Source organism: Rutidosis leptorrhynchoides, chromosome 3, assembly GCF_046630445.1.
Source record: "Rutidosis leptorrhynchoides isolate AG116_Rl617_1_P2 chromosome 3, CSIRO_AGI_Rlap_v1, whole genome shotgun sequence".
NCBI lineage: Eukaryota > Viridiplantae > Streptophyta > Magnoliopsida > Asterales > Asteraceae > Rutidosis > Rutidosis leptorrhynchoides.
In genome coordinates this window covers 221,388,679-221,411,674 of record NC_092335.1, presented here as the reverse complement: position 1 = coordinate 221,411,674, position 22,996 = coordinate 221,388,679, and the positions used below count along the sequence as shown (strand labels likewise).

At 34.0% G+C, this 22,996-nt stretch overlaps 2 protein-coding genes across 11 annotated transcripts; one reads left to right on the top strand and one right to left on the bottom strand.

Moving 5' to 3' along the window:
• The first annotated feature begins 11,057 nt into the window (after positions 1 to 11,057).
• Positions 11,058 to 22,774, top strand: LOC139897237 (uncharacterized). Of its 10 annotated transcripts, XM_071879915.1 has the most exons (16): positions 11,058 to 11,256; positions 11,370 to 11,414; positions 11,486 to 11,603; positions 11,789 to 11,823; positions 11,978 to 12,159; positions 12,390 to 12,455; positions 12,565 to 12,679; positions 12,761 to 12,926; positions 18,095 to 18,647; positions 18,747 to 18,848; positions 19,218 to 19,382; positions 19,478 to 19,628; positions 20,183 to 20,280; positions 20,943 to 20,993; positions 21,103 to 21,311; positions 22,496 to 22,774. In XM_071879915.1, the coding sequence occupies exons 12-15, from the start codon at positions 19,517 to 19,519 to the stop codon at positions 21,181 to 21,183; spliced, it is 342 nt and encodes a 113-aa protein (XP_071736016.1). In that variant the 5' UTR covers positions 11,058 to 11,256; positions 11,370 to 11,414; positions 11,486 to 11,603; positions 11,789 to 11,823; positions 11,978 to 12,159; positions 12,390 to 12,455; positions 12,565 to 12,679; positions 12,761 to 12,926; positions 18,095 to 18,647; positions 18,747 to 18,848; positions 19,218 to 19,382; positions 19,478 to 19,516; the 3' UTR covers positions 21,184 to 21,311; positions 22,496 to 22,774. The 10 variants fall into 10 exon arrangements, with proteins under 10 accessions (XP_071736016.1, XP_071736017.1, XP_071736014.1 ...); XM_071879916.1 differs by lacking the exon at positions 11,370 to 11,414 and having other exon boundaries at positions 11,415 to 11,603; positions 12,565 to 12,674; XM_071879913.1 differs by lacking the exon at positions 11,370 to 11,414 and having other exon boundaries at positions 11,415 to 11,603; positions 12,768 to 12,926.
• On the bottom strand, positions 13,923 to 18,180 carry LOC139900837 (uncharacterized). Its single transcript, XM_071883590.1, has 4 exons — positions 18,164 to 18,180; positions 17,711 to 17,843; positions 16,194 to 17,377; positions 13,923 to 13,926 (listed from the first exon to the last, which is right to left on the bottom strand). Exons 1-4 carry the CDS (start codon positions 18,178 to 18,180, stop codon positions 13,923 to 13,925), a joined length of 1,338 nt encoding a protein of 445 aa, XP_071739691.1.
• Positions 22,775 to 22,996: the final 222 nt, after the last annotated feature.

Genomic DNA, 22,996 nt, shown 5'->3' with positions numbered 1-22,996 from the left:
GTGGTAAATAACTATCGTAATCGCATAGAATTATCATTTGATGTGTAGTCAATAACCATCGTAATCACATACAATTGTTAGCAGCGAATCGCGCACCCCTCAATCTTGTTCCTTTCAACTGGTCAATGTTAGGAAGTAACATTATAGAAAATCTTATATTTAATGTTAGGACATAGATGGTAACATTATAGATTATAGATAATCTTATATTTAATGGTAGGACGATTCTATGTGCATGTACAATATGTAGTCAAAGTTTTACGTAGAGGTAGTATGAGTTGCTTATAATCTTTAAACCATTGATATTACACTTTTGCAAAGTTTTGATCTTCCAAAAAAATTAAGAAAATAAGTTTAACATTTATATTTATATTTATATTTATATTTATATATACACTAATAGACAAAATACTGTTTTACTATTCACCAATAGTAATCAGGAGTATTTTCGTCATTTCACCTTTTTTTTGTCCCCAACAATAAAATAAGCAACTTTTGTAAAAGAATCAACCCTTCAATGTTACCAAAAGATGTCGAAATTTTTTTTTTTTACAAAAAAATCAACTAACTTTATTTTTCTTCTCTCTTTTCTTCCTCAACGATAAAAGATGCAACTTTCATAAAATGAACAACCCTTCAACGCTACCAAAAGATGTTGTATTGTTTTACTATTCACCAATAGTAACCAGGGGTATTTTCGTCATTTCACCTTTTTTTTTGTCCCCAACAATAAAATAAACAACTTTCGTAAAAGAACCAACCCTTCAATGTTACCAAAAGATGTCGAAAAAAAATTCTTTTTTACAAAAAGATCAACTAACTTTTTTTTTCTTCTCTCTTTTATTCCTCAACGATAAAAGATGCAACTTTCATAAAATGAACAACCCTTCAACGCTACCAAAAGATGTCGAAAAACATTCTTTTTTACAAAATAGATCAACTAACTTTAAAAAAAAAACGAACGCTAAAAGAAGCAACTTTCACAAAAGGAACAACCCTTCAATGTTAGATGTCAAAAAAATTCCTTTTTACAAAATAGATCAAGACTTTTTTTTAACTCGCATTCAAAACGGAGCTCCCGGCGTGAAGCGAGGGCTCCACAAGACCACAACTAGTTAGAAGTATTTCTCTCCGTATAAAATATAAATGATATATTTTTACATGTAAGCTTTTTTAGATATTTTGCTTTGTTAATATCCCCTTTATTATAGTAATATATAAGTTAGATAGATTAGATGTTCAGTTTTGTTTAATTAAATACGTATACAAACGTACTTATGTATATTTATAATTTATATTTATATTTATATTATTATAAAACAAAACATAATACTTATCCCTTTATGATCCGTTACGAGATTTAAGTATACGCCGATTTCGTAAGGATATAAAAGTTTATGTTGGTGTTTTGATAATGGAGCGATAATTTACAAGGAAGGAAAAAAAATAAAAATATATATATAATATGGGGAAAATAAAAGTTTATTACCTTCTCTTTAATTACATAAATGAATGGAGTAATTAAAGACATAAAAACCCCTTATTTTTTTCTCTTTAGTTCATATATACAAGAAACGTATGAACTAGGCATGACCCACTTCGTTTTCTTTAAATTACTTATATAGTAACTACAAGTACATGAACCAATGTTTACATGTTCCCCACCATTGGTAAACCATGTGATCATATAGGTGAAAAACCTTCTCACGTTGCTGTCTTCTTTTGACAAATACGTGTAAATCACCATTGACTCCTGAATTCTCTCAGATACGGTTAGAGGTAGACTTAACCGGATCATTTCTCCCCTTCTCCCGCAAGGCTCAACTCCCGTTGAGTCTACAATTTCTTTTGACGATGAAATCTCTCAAACCACAACCATATGTTGTCTAATTTCATTCACAAAATTTAGGTTGTTTCTTCATTTGATGCTTTTTTTTTCCTACCTTCTTTTATCAACAAAAGAAGATCATTTTCTTTTTATTAAAGCATGCAAGCTTAAAAACATGAAATTCTCATTCACCAACATTAAGTGGAATGCATGTTTTTTTTTCATCTTCCTTTTATAAATAACAAGAAAGAATATTTGACAAACCTCTCATGTTCAACATTTTAAAAATGTAAACATGGCAAATAGTATTTTTTATTTTTTCCTTCTTTTTTTCCTTGGATTTGATCGTACCTTTTTTTTTTCTTTTCTTCTTGGCCATTCCTATGCAATCTCGCGGAAACTTTTTAATAGATCACATGTAGGAACGAATCGCTCTGATACCTTTGATTAGTTACGAGATTTAAGTACACGACGATCTCGTAAGGATATAAAAGTTTATTGGTGTTTTGATAATTGAGTGATAATTTACAAGGAAGGAAAATAGAAAATCTATATCTAATTAAAAAGTGACTCCCAATGCAATAAATGAGCCACATTAAACCTTATAATGTAATGGTTGAAAAGTTAAAAAAATTATTTTTAGTTATAGTTATCTAATTATTAAATAATCAAAAGGATTAGTAAGTTTAATAATTAATAAAAATGGGCCAAGTGACTCCTAATGCAATAAATGAGCCACATTAAACCTTATAATGTAAGTTTCAAAGTTAAAAAAATTATTTTTAGTTATAATTATCTAATTATTAAATAATTAAAAGGATTAGCAAGTTTATTATTAATAAAAATGGGCTCAAGTGGGCTTAAATGAGTTAATCCGTCTAATGATCCCTGTGTTTCTTTTTGAATGTAACCGCCTAACTCATCTTTCATACGCTTGATACGTGTCGGCTGAAATTCCTCAACTCAATCGATTTGACTTTATTTTCCCATTCTCATCTGATGCCTCACACCCCAACCCTAATTCCCAGTGTGTGATCGGCCAGGTAACCCTATCTTTCTCCTTCTCCCTCTGTTTGTGGAAGCAGATACCTGATGTTGTTGCAACTTTTCAATTGCCCCAATAAATGGATCTTTAAATGCTCTGTTAACAATGTAATTAATTGGTATTCATCAAATTGAATTACTTACTTTCAGTTTCAGATTCCTAGATGCAAAAAAAGGAAAAGAATTTCGTAACTTACCTTTGAATTCAATCACCCAATTAAAGAGATGTTTCGTATTCTGCATATGATGTGTTTGTTGATGCTTATAAATTCAACTGACATGTGTTATTATTATGCATATCAACCAATACATCAACTTATATTGCAATGGCTCAGAGCAAGGCACCCTACACATCTGCTGTTAACACAAGAACATACGTGTTCCTTAATGAGCTTGAATTAGGGAAGCAATCACAGGTGAAGGTGATGATCTGCAGAAGTTAGGATACGCATTCAGTGTATGGGAAGTATTTGAGTACTGAATTCATCTCCTCAGATGAGCAAGTATAAAATTACCAACTCACTTTTTAATAAACGATAGTAAAGATGATAAATATATTTGACATGTCAAGATGATTTATTGATCATAAAGGTAATTTATTAATATTTTTATATCAGAATAACACTTGCTTAAATAGGCACTTCATGATTTAAATTTATCTAGATATTGTTTGGATAGCTTTGTTAAAAAATATTTGTTGATTGTATTTATTGTTTTATTTCTGCTTATGTCTATAACCTTGGTCAACGACATGTTATTCAGGAGAATGTCATCCAATTGACTGACAAAAGTAATGTTGCGTATCATTTCATCCCAAGGCTGAAGGAGGGTTTTGTTTACTTGATCAACGACTTTGACGTCATATTGAACAGAGATGAGTATCGTATTCTGAAGGACAACAAGCTCATGATTGAGCTTCATGGGTCCACATCCTTGAGAAAATAGCCAAACGCTGACACAAAGGCGTTTATCTGTCATCCCTTTAGTTGCATCGAAATTGAAGACTTGGAACCCACTTTGGGAATATTCTTAGTTGGTAAGAATTTGTGCACTTTATTCCCTTATTTATTTGCATCCCATACTTGTTGTCACCTATATAACCCATGCCTCATTGTGTTGTTAGACGTTGTCGGCTATGCTGTGAATGTTGGGACACCACAGCCTCAGAAATCGGGTTCAAACATCCTTGAGTTTAACCTAGCAAATGAGAGGTGAACATTATACTTAATTGTATATGTCCAAGGAATGACGACACTGACCAGATTAACAAACATATGGGATACTACAGGGTGCAACAATGACATTTAAAAGCTCTGACGAGATTTGCAAGGGTTCAACTGACACCATCGAGCAACAACACTCATACCCTGTTGAATTCTTAAATAAATTAAATTTCCCCGGGGTTCCTCCTCACAACTGAAACTAAAAAATAGGGCAGCCAATTATGCTATTACGAAACTATGCCCGATCGTAGACATGTGTAATGGAACGTGCCTCATCATAATCGACTTCCAAAACTTTGTTCTTCAGGCTAGAATAATCACTGGATCTCATATAGGGAAAACGGTCATAATACCTCAAATTGTCCTCACTTCCACACAATCAAAGTGACCCTTTGTCATGCAACGAATACAATTCCCGGTCAGGCCATGTTACGCAATGATGATAAACAAAAGCCAAGGACAATCGTTAAAATTCATTGGCCTATACCTCCCTAAACCTGTATTCAGCCACGGTCAACTATACGTAGCACTTTCAAGAGTTACTGACTCCGGTGGTCTGAAAATAGTAATGGTTGATGACACCGATGAACATTTGAAGGGCCACACAAGAAATGGCGTGACAAGAAAACCTTCTTCAACTTGAACCACAATTTATAAAGGTACCACTAAGCCCTTACTATAACCCACATGTTACTTTAATTTTTCCCCTTTCTGTTAGTTTACCTTTTTCCCAGGTATGTTCCATCATTGCAGCTATGTAATATTTCATTCACTACAATTACCTGCCCTGTACAGACAAAAAACTAAACACCATTGTTTCATGTAATTGTGATGCTACATGATAATAATATCAGATTATTCTTTACTTTTACTTTGTTTTTTGAAATAGTTTCGCAGTCAACCCTTGTGTGATGACCCGGAAATTTCAAAATTTTGAGACTCAACCTAACAGACTTTTCTTATCGTGTCAAAAATAATAAATCGTATCGAGAGTTTGGTTCAAAATTAGTCGAAATTTTCCGGGTCGTGACACTAGAGATTGCTCTTCCCTTGTGCATGTGCTAGACATTAATGTGTGCTTACACATTAATCAAGCAATGTGTTATATTGCAATTAAACTTGTTAAGAGTTTGAATTATAAGTTGTGCAAATATCTATATGTTTGATCCTAGAATAACTATCTCTTGCGGAGTATTACTTGCTACTTGCCAATATGCTTAATACTCATAAACTTGTCAACTTGATTAATATGTTTGCCATGTGCTCACTAGTTAGGATTCAAGTAACTTTCCTACTCCAATAGATTAAGTGTAAAATGGTTCACAATAAAAGTATAGTCAATTGTCTATTTGATCTAGTCTAAGTAACTAAGGGTGATTGTTTATGACTTAACTTTGATGTCTCTACATACTTCATGATTATCTTATAGAGACATTATTCAATTAATCTCTAACTAAACTTAAAAAGAACATGACTTGTGATTAATTGAAACTAGAAAGTTAATGACATAGTGACTAGTCTTTAGAATTGAACCAAGGGCATTAAAGTGGCTAATTAAGTCTTGACCAAACTGAGATTACCTAAAATGTCAATCAAGACACTTCTCCAAGAATGTTGGGTTTGCCACTTTTGGAATGATTAGTCACTTTCATGCATTAAGACCAAATCTCACACACTTAATGCATATAGTACTTGTATAGGATGTTTGGTTTCTTTTGCAGGTGCTAGAAGGAGTAAAGGTGTCAAAAAGTGGTGTTCAAATTTGAGTCAAACGGCTATACAACGGATACCAAATTTGGACTGGAGCACGCACGGTCGCACCACGGTCGACCGTGCAGGCAACCGTGTGTCAACGGTTACTTTTTGAATCCCACTATAAAAGGCAAACATTTAAGAGCATTTGAAGCTGATCCTCTTGCATATTTCAAAGGCTTATTTTCAGTGATCACAAATGCATCAATTACTACTCAAATGTGATCAAGCAAGAGAAGATTCTATGATCTTAGAGATATAGAATTGGGTTGTTGTAAATTTACTAATCAAAATCATTTATCTTGTGAGTTTACTTAATGTAATGTATGTCCTAGTATTGTCTTATGATCATCATTGCAAAGTGTATAAGTCTTGTAACTTCAATTAGTAGAAGCATGAGCTAGCTTAGTGATCTACTTTCTTAAAGGGACTTAGGAAGTTGATTAATCTTATTTGGAAATTAATACTTGTCCAATGTGAAGCCAAGTTGATATAGGTTAGAGTTGATCTTTCAAAGAGATAGAAAGATTAGGTTTGTTGTCTACCAAAGAAGTTGAAGACTTGTAACTCGGATATCCACCGGGTTTGGAGAAAAGTGCTTAGTGAAGCAACAAATCCCGATTAGTGTAATCGGGGAGTGAATTAAGGTGGATTAGTTAACATCCACCCGAACCACTATAAATCCTTGTGTCTATGTTCTTTGCATTACTTCATTTATCACTTTGAACATATACACTACACACATCAAGTTGGAGTTGAATTGGTTGATCAAAGTTAAATCAAATTTGGTGATCAATCGAAAAAGTGTTAAAAACGTATCAAGTAACTATTCTCCCCCTTTTAGTTACTTACAATATATATATATATATATATATATATATATATATATATATATATATATATATATATATATATATATATATATATATATATTACATATAAAATAAGTTCAAAACGATCAAACACGTTGTAAGACCTCCTTACATACAACATTCTTTGTAGTATCCGAGTTGTTGCCCTTCTCATCCAATATAATAGCTTTAAGGCCCTTTCTGCTTTTTATGCGAGAAACAACAACGTAAAGTTGCTCGTGTCAGAAAACTAGTTTTCGTAAAAATAGTCCAACATATTTATCGTCATTGCAAAGCATACTGTAACATAAAATTGGCATCACTAATACTTAACAGTAATCTTTTTGTTTGTTGGTGCAACAATCCTTATAGGTATATAAGTGATGTCACCAAATTTTGACCAATAATAATTCTAGTTTCAATAATAAGTTCCGCTAGTCATTGAACTTGTAACCTCCTACCACTACACATTTTATATCCTCTATTTGTAAGCCTATATGCTTGCTTCTCACTAGTCCAATTTTAACTATTCATCATTTTTGCCCCTTTGGTTTTTTTTTTAAATTGCTTTATAATAGGTTTTATATATTTTTTTATTTTTTTGTCTTGTGTGGACTGGTTTTTAAAATTTGTAAGCCTATATGCTTGCTTCTCACTAGTCCAATTTTAACTATTCATCATTTTTGTCCCTTTGGTTTTTTTTTTAAATTGCTTTATAATAGGTTTTATATATTTTTTTATTTTTTTGTCTTGTGTGGACTGGTTTTTAAAAAAAAAACTTTTTAAAAGAGCTATTTTACTCAAATGAACCTACAGAAAACTCGATCCAACAACTATACAGAAAACTCGACCCCCCATCCGACAGCGCCTGCATTTCTCCTCTTCTCCCGTGCCTTCTCCCATAACTTCTACCCCACCTCCTTTCTCCATTCGAGGGGACGTATAAAGTAAGTGGATGTTGAGGGGCCGGTTGTAGTGTGACACACCCGGACATGAGTTTTAGTATGTAAGGGTTAATTAATTAATTAATAATACATAACCTTTTATCATCTTTTTCTTTCGTATCCGATGTAGATAGATCCGATTAATCAAAAATAGGGCACCAAACAATGTGCTCGTAGATCACAACTGAAATCTAGCGGAGAAAATTTAGAATCGTAGTCAAATCAAAGATCATCATCATCTTTACACGCTCTACAAAATCCACAAAATAGAAGAAAATTAAAAATATTATTTTTCTTCATCTTTGCAATTCCCCTTCTCCATGATTCCACCAAACTCTCACATTTTTTGGTACTTTTTTCATCTTAATCCTTTTCAAATCAACAACATTTTTCATAGCTTCGTTATACAATAAAAAGTTTTATTTTTAGTTTTAATTTGCGTATATTTTGTGTTTTTGCAAGTATTGATTGCGATTCATACCCACATGGCAAATATTCCCATTTCAGGTTCTTTACTCTGTCTTTCTTAACTGTTTAAGGCAAACTAAATTACAACGATGCTGTAATCTTCTCTTCAGCTGGCTAATAAACATAAGCAAACTCTCAAATTGATATATGAAACAGTTCAAAATTTTGAGACTCAACCTAACAGACTTTTCTTATCGTGTCAAAAATAATAAATCGTATCGAGAGTTTGGTTCAAAATTAGTCGAAATTTTCCGGGTCGTGACACTAGAGATTGCTTTTCCCTTGTGCATGTGTTAGACATTAATGTGTGCTTACACATTAATCAAGCAATGTGTTATATTGCAATTAAACTTGTTAAGAGTTTGAATTATAAGTTGTGCAAGTATCTATATGTTTGATCCTAGAATAACTATCTCTTGCTATGTGAGTATTACTTGCTACTTGCCAATATGCTTAATACTCATAAACTTGTCAACTTGATTAATATGTTTGCCATGTGCTCACTAGTTAGGATTCAAGTAACTTTCCTACTCCAATAGATTAAGTGTAAAATGGTTCACAATAAAAGTATAGTCAATTGTCTATTTGATCTAGTCTAAGTAACTAAGGGTGATTGTTTATGACTTAACTTTGATGTCTCTACATACTTCATGATTATCTTATAGAGACATTATTCAATTAATCTCCAACTAAACTTAAAAAGAACATGACTTGTGATTAATTGAAACTAGAAAGTTAATGACATAGTGACTAGTCTTTAGAATTGAACCAAGGGCATTAAAGTGGCTAATTAAGTCTTGACCAAACTGAGATTACCTAAAATGTCAATCAAGACACTTCTCCAAGAATGTTGGGTTTGCCACTTTTGGAATGATTAGTCACTTTCATGCATTAAGACCAAATCTCACACACTTAATGCATATAGTACTTGTATAGGATGTTTGGTTTCTTTTGCAGGTGCTAGAAGGAGTAAAGGTGTCAAAAAGTGGTGTTCAAATTTGAGTCAAACGGCTATACAACGGATACCAAATTTGGACTGGAGCACGCACGGTCGCACCACGGTCGACCGTGCAGGCAACCGTGTGTCAACGGTTACTTTTTGAATCCCACTATAAAAGGCAAACATTTAAGAGCATTTGAAGCTGATCCTCTTGCATATTTCAAAGGCTTATTTTCAGTGATCACAAATGCATCAATTACTACTCAAATGTGATCAAGCAAAAGAAGATTCTATGATCTTAGAGATATAGAATTGGGTTGTTGTAAATTTACTAATCAAAATCATTTATCTTGTGAGTTTACTTAATGTAATGTATGTCCTAGTATTGTCTTATGATCATCATTGCAAAGTGTATAAGTCTTGTAACTTCAATTAGTAGAAGCATGAGCTAGCTTAGTGATCTACTTTCTTAAAGGGACTTAGGAAGTTGATTAATCTTATTTGGAAATTAATACTTGTCCAATGTGAAGCCAAGTTGATCTAGGTTAGAGTTGATCTTTCAAAGAGATAGAAAGATTAGGTTTGTTGTCTACCAAAGAAGTTGAAGACTTGTAACTCGGATATCCACCGGGTTTGGAGAAAAGTGCTTAGTGAAGCAACAAATCCCGATTAGTGTAATCGGGGAGTGGATTAAGGTGGATTAGTTAACATCAACCCGAACCACTATAAATCCTTGTGTCTATGTTCTTTGCATTACTTCATTTATCACTTTGAACATATACACTACACACATCAAGTTGGAGTTGAATTGGTTGATCAAAGTTAAATCAAATTTGGTGATCAATCGAAAAAGTGTTAAAAACGTATCAAGTAACTGTTCTTACCCTTTTAGTTACTTGCAATATATATATATATATTATATATATATATATATATATATATATATATATATATATATATATATATATATATATATATATATATATATATATATTACATTTTAAATAAGTTCAAAACGATCAAACACGCTGTAAGACCTCCTTACATACAACATTCTTTGTAGTATCCGAGTTGTTGCCCTTCTCATCCAATATAATAGCTTTAAGGCCCTTTCTGCTTTTTATGCTAGAAACAACAACGTAAAGTTGCTCGTGTCAGAAAACTAGTTTTTGTAAAAATAGTCCAACATATTTATCGTCATTGCAAAGCATACTGTAACATAAAATTGGCATCACTAATACTTAACAGTAATCTTTTTGTTTGTTGGTGCAACAATCCTTATAGGTATATAAGTGATGTCACCAAATTTTGACCAATAATAATTCTAGTTTCAATAATAAGTTCCGCTAGTCATTGAACTTGTAACCTCCTACCACTACACATTTTATATCCTCTATTTGTAAGCCTATATGCTTGCTTCTCACTAGTCCAATTTTAACTATTCATCATTTTTGTCCCTTTGGTTTTTTTTTAAATTGCTTTATAATAGGTTTTACATATTTTTTTATTTTTTTGTCTTGTGTGGACTGGTTTTTAAAATTTGTAAGCCTATATGCTTGCTTCTCACTAGTCCAATTTTAACTATTCATCATTTTTGTCCCTTTGGTTTTTTTTTAAATTGCTTTATAATAGGTTTTATATATTTTTTTATTTTTTTGTCTTGTGTGGACTGGTTTTTAAAAAAAAAACTTTTTAAAAGAGCTATTTTACTCGAATGAACCTACAGAAAACTCGGTCCAACAACTATACAGAAAACTCGGCCCCCATCCGACAGCGCCTGCATTTCTCCTCTTCTCCCGTGCCTTCTCCCATAACTTCTACCCCACCTCCTTTCTCCATTCGAGGGGGCGTATAAAGTAAGTGGATGTTGAGGGGCCGATTGTAGTGTGACACACCCGGACATGAGTTTTAGTATGTAAGGGTTAATTAATTAATTAATTAATAATACATAACCTTTTATCATCTTTTTCTTTCGTATCCGATGTAGATAGATCCGATTAGTCAAAAATAGGGCACCAAACAATGTGCTCGTAGATCACAACTGAAATCTAGCGGAGAAAATTTAGAATCGTAGTCAAATCAAAGATCATCATCATCTTTACACGCTCTACAAAATCCACAAAATAGAAGAAAATTAAAAATATTATTTTTCTTCATCTTTGCAATTCCCCTTCTCCATGATTCCACCAAACTCTCACATTTTTTGGTACTTTTTTCATCTTAATCCTTTTCAAATCAACAACATTTTTCATAGCTTCGTTATACAATAAAAAGTTTTATTTTTAGTTTTAATTTGCGTATATTTTGTGTTTTTGCAAGTATTGATTGCGATTCATACCCACATGGCAAATATTCCCATTTCAGGTTCTTTACTCTGTCTTTCTTAACTGTTTAAGGCAAACTAAATTACAACGATGCTGTAATCTTCTCTTCAGCTGGCTAATAAACATAAGCAAACTCTCAAATTGATGATGAAAAGCGATGTTCGAATTGATGATGAAAAACTAAGTCCATTATGTTCTCCCGCTGTCGCCAATCAAAAAAGCTTGCTGGGTTTGTTAAGATTTCAATTTCAATTTCTTTATCTTTCAATTTCAGTTTGCTTATGTTTGTATTTGAGTTTTTCTTATTTTTATAGTTGGAATTATAATGGCAGTTTTGTTGTTGTTGTTGTTGTTGTTGCCGCCGCCGCCGCCGCCGCCGCCGGCGGTGCTGGTGTTGTTGTTGTTGTGTTGAAGGTTGATGTGCATCGACTCGACCATCGATCTACCGAGTAAAGCTTTCATTTTATTAAATCTATGTTTCTTGTAATTTATTTTTTCTTTTTAAATCGATTTTTCTGTATTGTACTGATGTGTATTTGTAGTTCACTTGATTCTATTGTTCATGATTTTCTAATCGTTATTTTAATTTATAAATTGCTGCAGACATTTATAATTGGAAGCATTACTGAGAGAGAAGGAGATATCACAAATCATATATTAATGCTTTTGTTGATTTTTTAATAAATTATTATTTGGAGTTTGATTTAGTATATTGGTTTTGTTACAGGGCAAAACTTCCAGGAAAGGTGATATATTCAAGAAGAAATCAATAATACTGTTTACAGGTTTTGTAATGTTAATAGGTTGGATCTTAGATTTATCACTTTATGTTTTGTTATAATGTTAAAATTAAAATTAAATATTAAATGATCGGTTATTCAGAACATGGTACGTGCTTTATGTAATTTATGTAATTTTTGTTGGTAATACCTTAGTGTTGTTTTAGTTATTTACAGCAAATATTAGTTTATTTATGATGAACTTTATAATTCAGTTTTAGTGTTTTTAAATGTAGTTCAATAGACTTAGCAAAGCGTTGCTACTTATGTTGCTCATCATACTGCAATTGTCCACGAACATGGTATGTACTTTATGTTATTTCTTTTGCGAATCCCTTTTTTGCGTTCATGTTTTGGTTTTCGTGATTTGTTCTTGAGTCTATGATCTAATTGTTGTAATTTTGGGTGTAGATGTATTGAGATCCTAGCAGGCTATCACTGACCAAGTATTTATGTGTGCCTACTTCGATTGAACATGCAAGTTCTCCTGTTTCTTTTGGCGGCATTATGATACTTGAAAAGTATGGTATGTGTTTTATGATCTTTGTTGTTTTCTTTAAGTTGTGTAAATTAAGAATACTATTTACTCATATCTTTTTCGCCAAAGTATCCAGGTGTTTTTTCTATTTATTGTGACCTTGGTCATTGCACACGAGTTTGTATTCACCGTGATGCATTATTTTGGTACGACCATCTGGTCACTAACAAGTAATAACAGACCCATGATTTACAAGAATAAAACTGCTATCAACCTCAAATCAAGTAAATATAAGGTACGTGTCAATTCAACAATCTCTATCCCAAGTCAACGCTTATAACAACAACAACAACAACAACAACAACAATACCCAATCCCGCGCCTGCGAGGTATGGGGGAGGTAAGGTGTAGACAATCCTTCCTCTACCCTAAACTAGAAGAGAAGTCGTTTCTGTTACCACGAGTCGAGGGAATTCTCCACCCACGGTAAAGGAAATTCATCCCCCTCTCTACTCCAGGGTAGAGAGATTGCTTCCGTGAGGACCTCCGGCTAAAAAAGGACTTTTTTTTTTTTTAAATTTAAAACTAGAAAATAGAAATTAAAAAATAAATTAAAACATACAAAGATAAATAAAAAATAATAATAAAAATAATAGTAATAATAATAATAAAATATAGGGGGGACGCCATGAAAATGGTAGAATCAGATTTTCATGGGGTTTAAAGCATGCCTAAGAATCAATTTAGGCTCTGAGCGGCAGTCAAGACGCCACTAAAACGACGCTTGTCGTTGCCTCAATAAATAGAGCCAAAAGACCTTGTGGACAGCAACTCGAGGGCATGCCGGGTGGAAGTTGTTGCGCAAGCAAAGAGCCAACCACCCTTAGCAAACCAAAAACCACTCATGCACCTTTACGGTAGACACCACCGAAACCACCCAACTAAAAGGAACCAACCAAGCTCTAGAGCAAGGGAAGTCGTCCTCAGCCATAATGGTCCCAAGATGCACCGAGCGATGCGAATCACTTGATCATACATACATGCATACATACGTACATACATACACACATACCTAAACCTACATACACACCAGACATACCTACGTATATACATGAGACATACCTACGTACAAGCATGAAACATACCTACGTACATACATACATGCATAAAGCCACACATACAACCATACATACATAGCATAAACACCAAGTCCTACATAAACAAAAACATACATACATGAGTGAATATACCACACCTGCAGACAAGTAAAAAAACAAGCATACATACATACCTACCTACAAATATACATACATAAAAAACAAACTCACATACAAAAACGTGTGTAACTGCATCACACCTTCATTACAAAACCTACATGCATGCATACATACATACAAACATACAAGAACCTACGTGCATACGTACAAACAACCAAGCAAGCATGCATACATCCAAAACCAAAGATACCAAAAACATATTCATTTAATAATATTAGTAACAGTACATAAAACTAATAAAAACGATAGTAATAGTAATACAAATAATAGTAATAATAATAGTTCATATAAATATTAATAGTAATAAATATTTGTAATACAAATACTAATACACTAATAATTAATAATAGTGATACAAAAAATAATAATAATAACAATAACAATACTAATAATTGTAATAGTAAGAATAATAACAGTAATAGCAGTAATAACAGTAATAACAATAACAATAACAATAACAATAACAATAATAATAATAAAAGTAGCCCTACTCAACTATTCTTATTCTAGCCCTCCACGCATCCCTATCAGAAGTCATGTCCTCGGTCAACGAAAGCCCCCTCATGTCGAGTCTTAGTCTATCCATCCACCTACGAGTAGGTCTACCCCTTCTCCTTACACCATCTACCGTGAGTGCCTCAACTCTCCTAACCGGGGCAATACGTGGTCGTCTCATCACATGCCCAAACCAATGAAGTCGTTCTTCTCTTAGCTTGTCGATGATGCTACTGACTCCAAGTTTTTCCCTAAACACACCATTTGGGATCATATCTAGCATGGTTTTACCACACGTCCACCTAAGCATCCTCATTTCTGCCACCTCCATCCTTCTTTCTTGGGCCTTCGTCATTGGCCAACATTCTGATCCGTACAACATGGCAGGTCTGATTGCCACCTTGAGGAATTTTCCTTTCAATTTGAGTGGTATCTTCTTGTCGCACAAGACCCCTTTCGCTGCTCTCCACTTCAACCAACCTACCTTAATACGATGAGTCACGTCCTCATCTATCCTCCCTGATTTGTGGAGGACCGAGCCTAGATATCTAAATGACTCTTGTGGGTGCAAGATCTGGTCCCCAATGCTGATGTTCCCTCCAACATTAAGTTCATCATCAGTCCTACCGAATTCGCAACTAAGATATTCCGTCTTTTGTCTACTGATCCGTAGCCCATTTTGTTCTAAGGCTTCCCTCCATTGTTCCAGCCTTCTATTAAGCTCATCCTTTGTTTCCGATACAAGCACGATATCATCGGCAAAAATCAGACACCAAGGGATGTTCTCTTGTATTCCTCGATACAGCTCGTCGAGGATCAAAGCAAAAAGGAAAGGACTAAGGGCCGATCCCTGGTGCAACCCTACTTCTATCGGGAAATACTCTGTGTTTCCCACAGGCGTCCGAACGCAGGCCTTCGCCCCATCGTACATATCCATAATAGCTCTAATATATCTACTTGGGATACCCCTAACGTTAAGGGTCTTCCAAATCAACTTTCGCGGTACGCAATCATAGGCCTTTTCCAAGTCTAAGAAGACCATCTCTAGACCCTTTTGTTTCTCCCTATACTTCTCCATAACGCTTCTTAAAATATGAATTGCCTCCATCGAAGAGCGCCCTGGCATGAAACCAAATTGGTTTTCGGAAACCGTAGTTTCGCGTCGGAGTCTAGTCTCAATCACTCTCTCCCAAAGCTTCATAGTATGACTAAGTAATTTTATGCCTCTATAATTACCACAGATTTGGGCATCCCCTTTATTTTTGTAAATGGGGATAATCTCGCTGAGTCTCCATTCCGTAGGCATTTTATAACTTCTAAGCGTCTTATTGTAAAGACACGTCAACCACCTGACACCATCCTCGCCTAGGCACCGCCACGCCTCTATTGGGATCTGGTCTGGTCCAACAGCTTTGTTTCTACCCATCTTTCGTAGTGCCGATCTTACTTCTTCCTGACTGATTCTCCTACAGAAATTGTTGTTCTGGAAATGTCCTATTCCCAAGTCCTGCGGGTCCTCTTGGCGCCCGGGTCCTTCACCCACGAAAAGAGATTGGAAATACCCTTCCCATCTTTTCCTAATTTCGTCTTCCTTTACTATGGTTTGACCGGCTTCATCCTTGATGAACTTGATGTTATCTATATCCCTCCTCCTACGCTCCCTAGCTTTAGCAATCCTGTAAATATCATTTGCTCCTTCTTTGAAGTCTAGTTTCCTATACAAAACTTCATACGCTTTATCTTTTGCACGGGCAACGGCCTTCTTAGCTTCTCTTTTAGCTTCTTTATACCTTTCTTCTGCCCTAGTTCTGTCATCACGTGTCCCGTCCCGACATGTAACGAGCTCCCTAAACCTCAGTTGCTTAAGTGCGACTTTGGTTTGAACCTCATCACTAATCCACCATGATTCTCTACAAGACTTGTGTCCTCTCGATGTCCCTACTGCCACACCTAAGGTTTCCTTGGCGACATCTCTAATAGTTGATGCGAAACTATTCCACATATGATCTGCATCCCCATGAGTAACAGTATCCATTACTGCCTCTACTCTTTCCAAAACCGATGCTTTGAAAGTTTCGGCTTTCTCTTCATTCAGATTCTTCCAAAGGATCCTAGGTTGGGCGGGTCTCCCTCTCCTAGTAACTCGTCTCTGCGGAACCAAGTCCATGACCAAAAGTCTGTGTTGAGTGGAACAGGTCCAGGTAGTCAGGGCTTTACAGTCTCTGCAGGTCCTAAGGTCCCCTTTGCGAAGCAGCAAATAATCAATCTGGGTACTATGACCTCCACTGTGGAAGGTTGCTAGCTGAGCTTCCGTCTTCCTAAAGAAAGAGTTTGCAACAACCAAATCGTGGGCAACAGCGAATTCGAGAATGGAGCGTCCTTCTTCATTTCGAACTCCGTACCCAAAGCCCCCATGGACACCCGCATATCCGTCTGAAATCGTTCCTATATGTCCATTAAGGTCTCCCCCAATAAGTAATCGATGATCAGCGGGGCAACTCCTCACAACTTCATCTAACGATTCCCAAAAGCGACTTTTTTCTTCTTCGCCTAAACCAGCATGAGGTGCGTAAGCGCAAATAACCATGTAAGACTCCTCCTGGATAACTAACCTAACCGACATAATCCTATCGCTACACCTACCCACACCCACAATATTATCCTTATGACGGGGCCCTATAAAGATCCCTACCCCGTTTCTAGCTACTCTGGAACCCGAAAACCACAACTTGTAGTCACCAATGTCAACCGCCTCTTCACCCTTCCATCTGGTCTCTTGAACACACAATATGTCCACTTTACTCTTAAGTAACGTCTCTACAAGTTCACGGGATTTGCTCGTCAAACTTCCTACATTCCAACTACCTACTCTAATCCTAACACGAAAATCTCTAACCCTTCTAGACCTAGCCGCCCCTAAGCTCGAAGGACATGACCTCACGTGACCATCACTACGACTAGAGTCTATCTTACCCTATATAATAAACAAAAGGGAAAAGGCAGAAGTGGCAATATAATATAAAAATAAAAATATAATATAATAATAACAATAACAATAACAATAATAATAATAATAATAATAATAATAATAATAATAATAATAATAATAATAGAGTATTAATAATACTAATAATCACTAATATAATAGTATAATAATAATAATAGTCAAGGATATAATTAATAAACACAACTTTGAAAACCTCAAGGATATGAATACGCAAATACAGCGAAAAAGTAAAGCAGAAATATCACAGAGTATGGACTTAAGGAAAAGGGATCAGAGAGCCAAACACAGCCTTGTAAAGACAAGGAGTTTCCGGCAGGAGAGATTTCCGGCAGCAGTGATTTCCGGCAGCTCCAAGGCAGCAGACGGCGAAAATGGCGAGGTTTCTCGTTTACTACAAACCCTCGCTAGTAGATCCGTTATGTTACCTTCAGATCTGAGAATTTTGTGCCCTAATTGAAAAGGTATTGACAAGTAATTGATCGGATCCAAATTGATAAGTGGTGAAATTGTGGGTGCGTAGATCAGACGTTAACAAACTTGAGTAAATAAGTCATGAAACATTATTTTTTAAATGCATCTTCTTATGTAGCTTCCATCATACGGTGTCAATCTCCTATCGTGTAATTTTGACCACGTGCTTAAAAAATGATCAAAAACCCGTCTCACCAACATATGCCTATGCAGATACACAGGAACACCAACCGAAGCAGAAAAATGAGTAAATAAGAACTCTTAACAGCTATGTCCAGATACCTGCAACACCAAGCCATCCTTTTCTAGATATGCTTGATACGGCAGCTAGACAAAAAGAGGATCTTTTCTTTTTCTTTTTTCTTTTTTTTTTTATTAAAATTTAAGCTTTTTGTTTATGTTTATCTAGATTCAAGCTTTTCAACAAGATCTATGGAATGTTAGTTCGAAACTTAATTATTTGATTAGTTTTTCTTAAGTTGCGAATCGACGTTTCATACATATTATTTTAGTTTGTTTATAGTTTAAACATTTTTTAATGTGCACTTAATTTGTATTGGGGAGAAGCACTCATGCAAGAGAGAAACTGATTGAATTGTATAAGCGATACTAAGCAAGTGGTTCCTATAAGCATGAGTATGCCTTTCTTATTCAATTTTTGTCTTCGATGTTGTCTTCTACAGGTTTTTTCGATTTGGAAAGTCAAGGTTTTATCGGTTTGAAATGCTATTGTTCCTTTAGTTTGCGGTGATTGATGGTTTGAAAAGTTAGGGCTTCATTACTTTGTATTTAACATCTTTTTCCCGTTGTTGATTGTGATCACACTAATAGTGGCTAACATTGGGTTTTGTATTTACAATTTCAGTTTTTTAGTTTGTGAAAAGCAGGGCTTATACGTGTGTCCATTATTGTAAGAATACTACACTGGAAGCTTTCAGTTGAGTTTGTCCTGAACAAAACTAAGAGAGTAGGTTCATTTTACTATATTTTAATAAATTCTATGGATAAAGATCAGTACCCCTGCAAATACACCAATTTAAGTGATATTATGTAATATTAATCGTTCACATATTTTAATTATATTACAGTGCTACTAAACTTTGATAAAACCAAGATTTATAATTAAATGTGTATGCTACTTTTGAACTTCAAATCTCTGGTTTGATAAAAAAAAGTCAAGTTTGTTTCTGTACCCCTGCAAAGACACCAATTTTAAATGGAATAATGTTTCGGTTAAAGATTGGCCTTTTGAGTTTTTTATTTGACATTAGTTGTATTTGAGTGAAGAATGATATGAGATGATAAACAGTTTCTTTTACTATTGTTTTATGTGTAGGAATTAAAGCAACTAGCTGATGAGCTTCGATCTGATGTTATATTCAACGTTTCTAAAATTGGTGGTCATTTGGGTTCGAGTGTTGGTGACGTAGAGCTGACCGTGGCCCTTCATTACGTATTTAATACGCCACAAGATAAGATACTATGGGACGTTGGTCATCAGGTGAGATTATAGGACCATTAATCAATTATTACACATAAAAAATGATTATGGTTGAATATTTTTAAAATTAATTGACTGTTAATGTGTTTTTGTAGTCATACCCACATAAAATCTTGACTGGAAGAAGAGATCAAATGCATACAATTAGACAGACAAATGGGTTGGCAGGGTTCACTAAACGCTCTGAAAGCGAGCATGATTGTTTTGGTACAGGTCATAGCTCAACCACCATTTCAACAGGGTTAGGTAAACGCTATGTGCTTGCGGTTTAGAAAGGAAACGTGAAACTCAAACGTTATGTAAATTTGAACTTTCGGGTCTTTTGTGTTCTTATCTTACGATATACGAGTATATGATATCTATTACATGATATGAAAATGCCACATACATGACATCATTTTATAATTTTTACCTTAGGTTAAAAAATAATATGGGACACATGGCACCAAACTAAACTGCCTTGCTTACATCATCAATTAAAAAAAACTTTTTAACTATTTAATAATAATAAAAAAAAGGTATTTTAAAAAAAACCATGTAATAAAAAACAAAAGCTTTATTAAAAAAAAAAATTACTGCACACGCATACCCTATCCACAGGCTTTATTTCTTCGACCTGCACAATACCTCCCACGCGTGACTGACGAAAACCCTCTCCTGGCTCTTAAATTTTTCTCAGAGTTTTCAAATTCAAAAAAACCCTAAAGAACCTAATTGTTGAAATCTTTCAATTTCAATAAATCCTTTTAAATTTACAGTCATCCCTAAGCTTCTTCATCATCTAACTCTCATCCTTTTAGGTTTACTGCTCGACGTTGTACGAATCAGTGGTGGTGGCTGGAAAAATGAACCAGAGGAGGTGGCTGGAACGGAAAACGAATGCAACCGGTCAGAGGAGGTAGAAATTACTACTACTAATCTTGCAATCCTTTATTTCTTTCTATTCTCTTTTTGACTTTATGGTTGAAATTTTTGTGAACTATTGACTTAGAAAAAGGTGTATGTTTTGTTTTATGATCTCCATGTGTTTGATTAAATGCTTAAATGAAACTGAGGATAAAAACGGCTTCATATGATGATTTTATGTAAATCAATTGTACATTGTTAATGCGTGATTATAATTTGTTGAAGGTATAACCAAGTAAATCTATGGTTTTGCATATACCCATGAAGTTGGGGCTTTATTCAGCAGGCAAGCGTTTGATATCATTTTCAATTTGATGGAATTATTATACATGTTATTTGTTGGTTGACTTTTCAGTTTTATTGTACATCTCATAATAAGTAACTCCTTAGTACAATTTACATAGATTGTATGTTTATGCCGCAAGTCATGAGACTCAGTTACATAATTGTATGTTTACATAGATTTTATTTGGAAGGAAATTTTTTCCTAACCCACTGATATTTGGAGCTATGGTTCTCATCTTTTTGAGTGTGGCACTAGAAAATTTGATATACAACAATGGAAGGACATTTTAATCTTATGTTGCAAATAAAATGTGATTCTAATGCGTACAACAAAAGCACTGTAAAGTGGGTTCTTATGTTTGCGTGCAGGTCTTGAAATCTTTTGGACTAGATCCTACAAGATTTTTTAGAAATATTAAGGTATGTATTGATCCTAGACTCCAAACTACGTTTGTAAATTATTATTTTTAGTTAGACAATCTATAATCACGTTCTATTTCTAGATTTTATAAATTTAAATACATTGTAGGTGACAAGTCATGCAATGATTAATGACAGAAATAATGATATGCCTTCTATTTTGTTATTGTTAGTTGTTAATACTAACTGAAATTTGAACACATGTTTGGAGGGAGTTAAGGATGTGCTTACTTCCGTATACAAAAGCATCACCAAATAAGGTTATTGTTGTAGAGATGATGATGACGATGATCCAAAACTAATTATAGTAACTTTAAGGTACCTTTATTCATCTCTCTCTCTCTCTCTTTTTTTTTTTTTTTTTTTTTTTTTTTTTTTTTTTTTTTTACTTGCACCTTATTTATTAATTTATTTTTAACAAGTTCATATTTGTGATAATCTTGGATCAAAAAAATGGCTCGAAAGGTATTAACCGTTAAGCCTTTTCGTTTTAAAACCGGTTAGGGTTTGGGTCATTGAATTTACTTTCGATTTGGTACGCTTAATATGATAAAATTGAAATAGTGAGCCGTGATTATGTGAATATGATGATGATGATGATGATGATGATGATGATGATGATGATGATGATGATGATGATGAGGAGGAGGAGGAGGAGGAGGAGGAGGAGGATGATGAGGATTTGAGTTTATTACTGAATTGTGATGATGATAGTGTAAGATATAGTATTGAATTAGAAGTATTGAACACTCAAGTTAGTATAGATTGATGCACTCAATTAGTTGTGATTCACTATAGATAATTTGATGGGGTTTTTTTTGTTGACATGAGATTTGTTACTGTTAGAAGAAGGATGGATATAACTTTCTAAAATGGTAAACTTCCCTATATACCCATTTCACCACCTGTATTAGTTGGGTCACTGTGTTGGTATTGAAAAATAGCATATAGCATTTGATAATAATAATGACAGACTATGAGTTTTAGTGATGAGATTACTTCATATGATAAAGTATAATGGTCTCTATTATAAGCGACTATGTACCAAATGAAAGACACCTTTCTACATTATAGACATGAGTGATTATATGAATTGTGTTGATTTGGTAAATGGTGTGTGAAACGTATTGTATAGCAGAATCTAACCATCACTTTTTATGAATTTCATATGAATTTTGTTGATTTGGCATATGCTTCTATGAATGATGTTTATGGCCAAATGAATTCTATATACATGTAGTCATTTACTCTGTGATTTAGTCAATAGTTTTTTATGTCATTTGTTTTCTATGTTTAGTAGGTGCAATGTTATGTCTAAAGGTGGTTATAGGCCAAGCATCAACTGACACAGATACAATGTTATGTTTACTTCTTTTAGTGAATAATTTATAAAGGCTTAGTTTTTCTATAAATATAAGTGTGCAACACATGTTTTTAAATAGTAGACTGAATAGTTATAGAAATTTCAGATCATTACTAATTCATGAAGTTGGCGTTTGCAGGTATGTATGCCTTTTATTAAAGTTTTGATATATAAAGATTTAAATTTCCACCTTAACAAACTGTTTTTGTATGTAAGTGTATTCATTAAAATGTAACTTTAGTTCATATACGTTCCAAATGGGTGAACCTGAGAAGTAATAACCTTGCTACTACAAAGAAGATGTGATGATTTTGGGAAGTAATGAATTCTTAAGATGGTTTTCCTTTCGTTTGTTAACGTTTTGTATTTTAAGACTATTCTTTTGGATGGCAGTTTTTTATTTTGGTTGTTTTGAGTATTCGGTTAAACATTATTGTTTCTATTTCGTCGAACCTGATTAATTATGCTATTTTATCTACGTGTTTGATTATATAACATCCACATCATGGTTAAATAACATTCTTTACATATAACATATCATTCAATAATTTTCTCTTTAAAATTCCGTGATTTCACGGGTCTCTGCACTAGTGGTATATATTTTTCCAGGAAGTTGGAGTTTATCGGTTTTGTTGTAGTT

Excerpts from the sequence above, each read along its gene's own strand:
- LOC139900837 (XM_071883590.1), bottom strand. Across the intron at positions 17,378-17,710 it reads TCTCCTGCCGGAAACTCCTT|GGTAAGATAGACTCTAGTCG; the intron begins GTCTTTACAAGG and ends TTTATTATATAG.
- LOC139897237 (XM_071879916.1), top strand. The coding sequence starts at position 19,517 with ATGCATACAATTAGACAGACAAATGGGTTGGCAGGGTTCACTAAACGC. Across the intron at positions 19,629-20,182 it reads CACCATTTCAACAGGGTTAG|GTTTACTGCTCGACGTTGTA; the intron begins GTAAACGCTATG and ends TCATCCTTTTAG. Across the intron at positions 20,994-21,102 it reads GATTTTTTAGAAATATTAAG|GTGACAAGTCATGCAATGAT; the intron begins GTATGTATTGAT and ends AATACATTGTAG.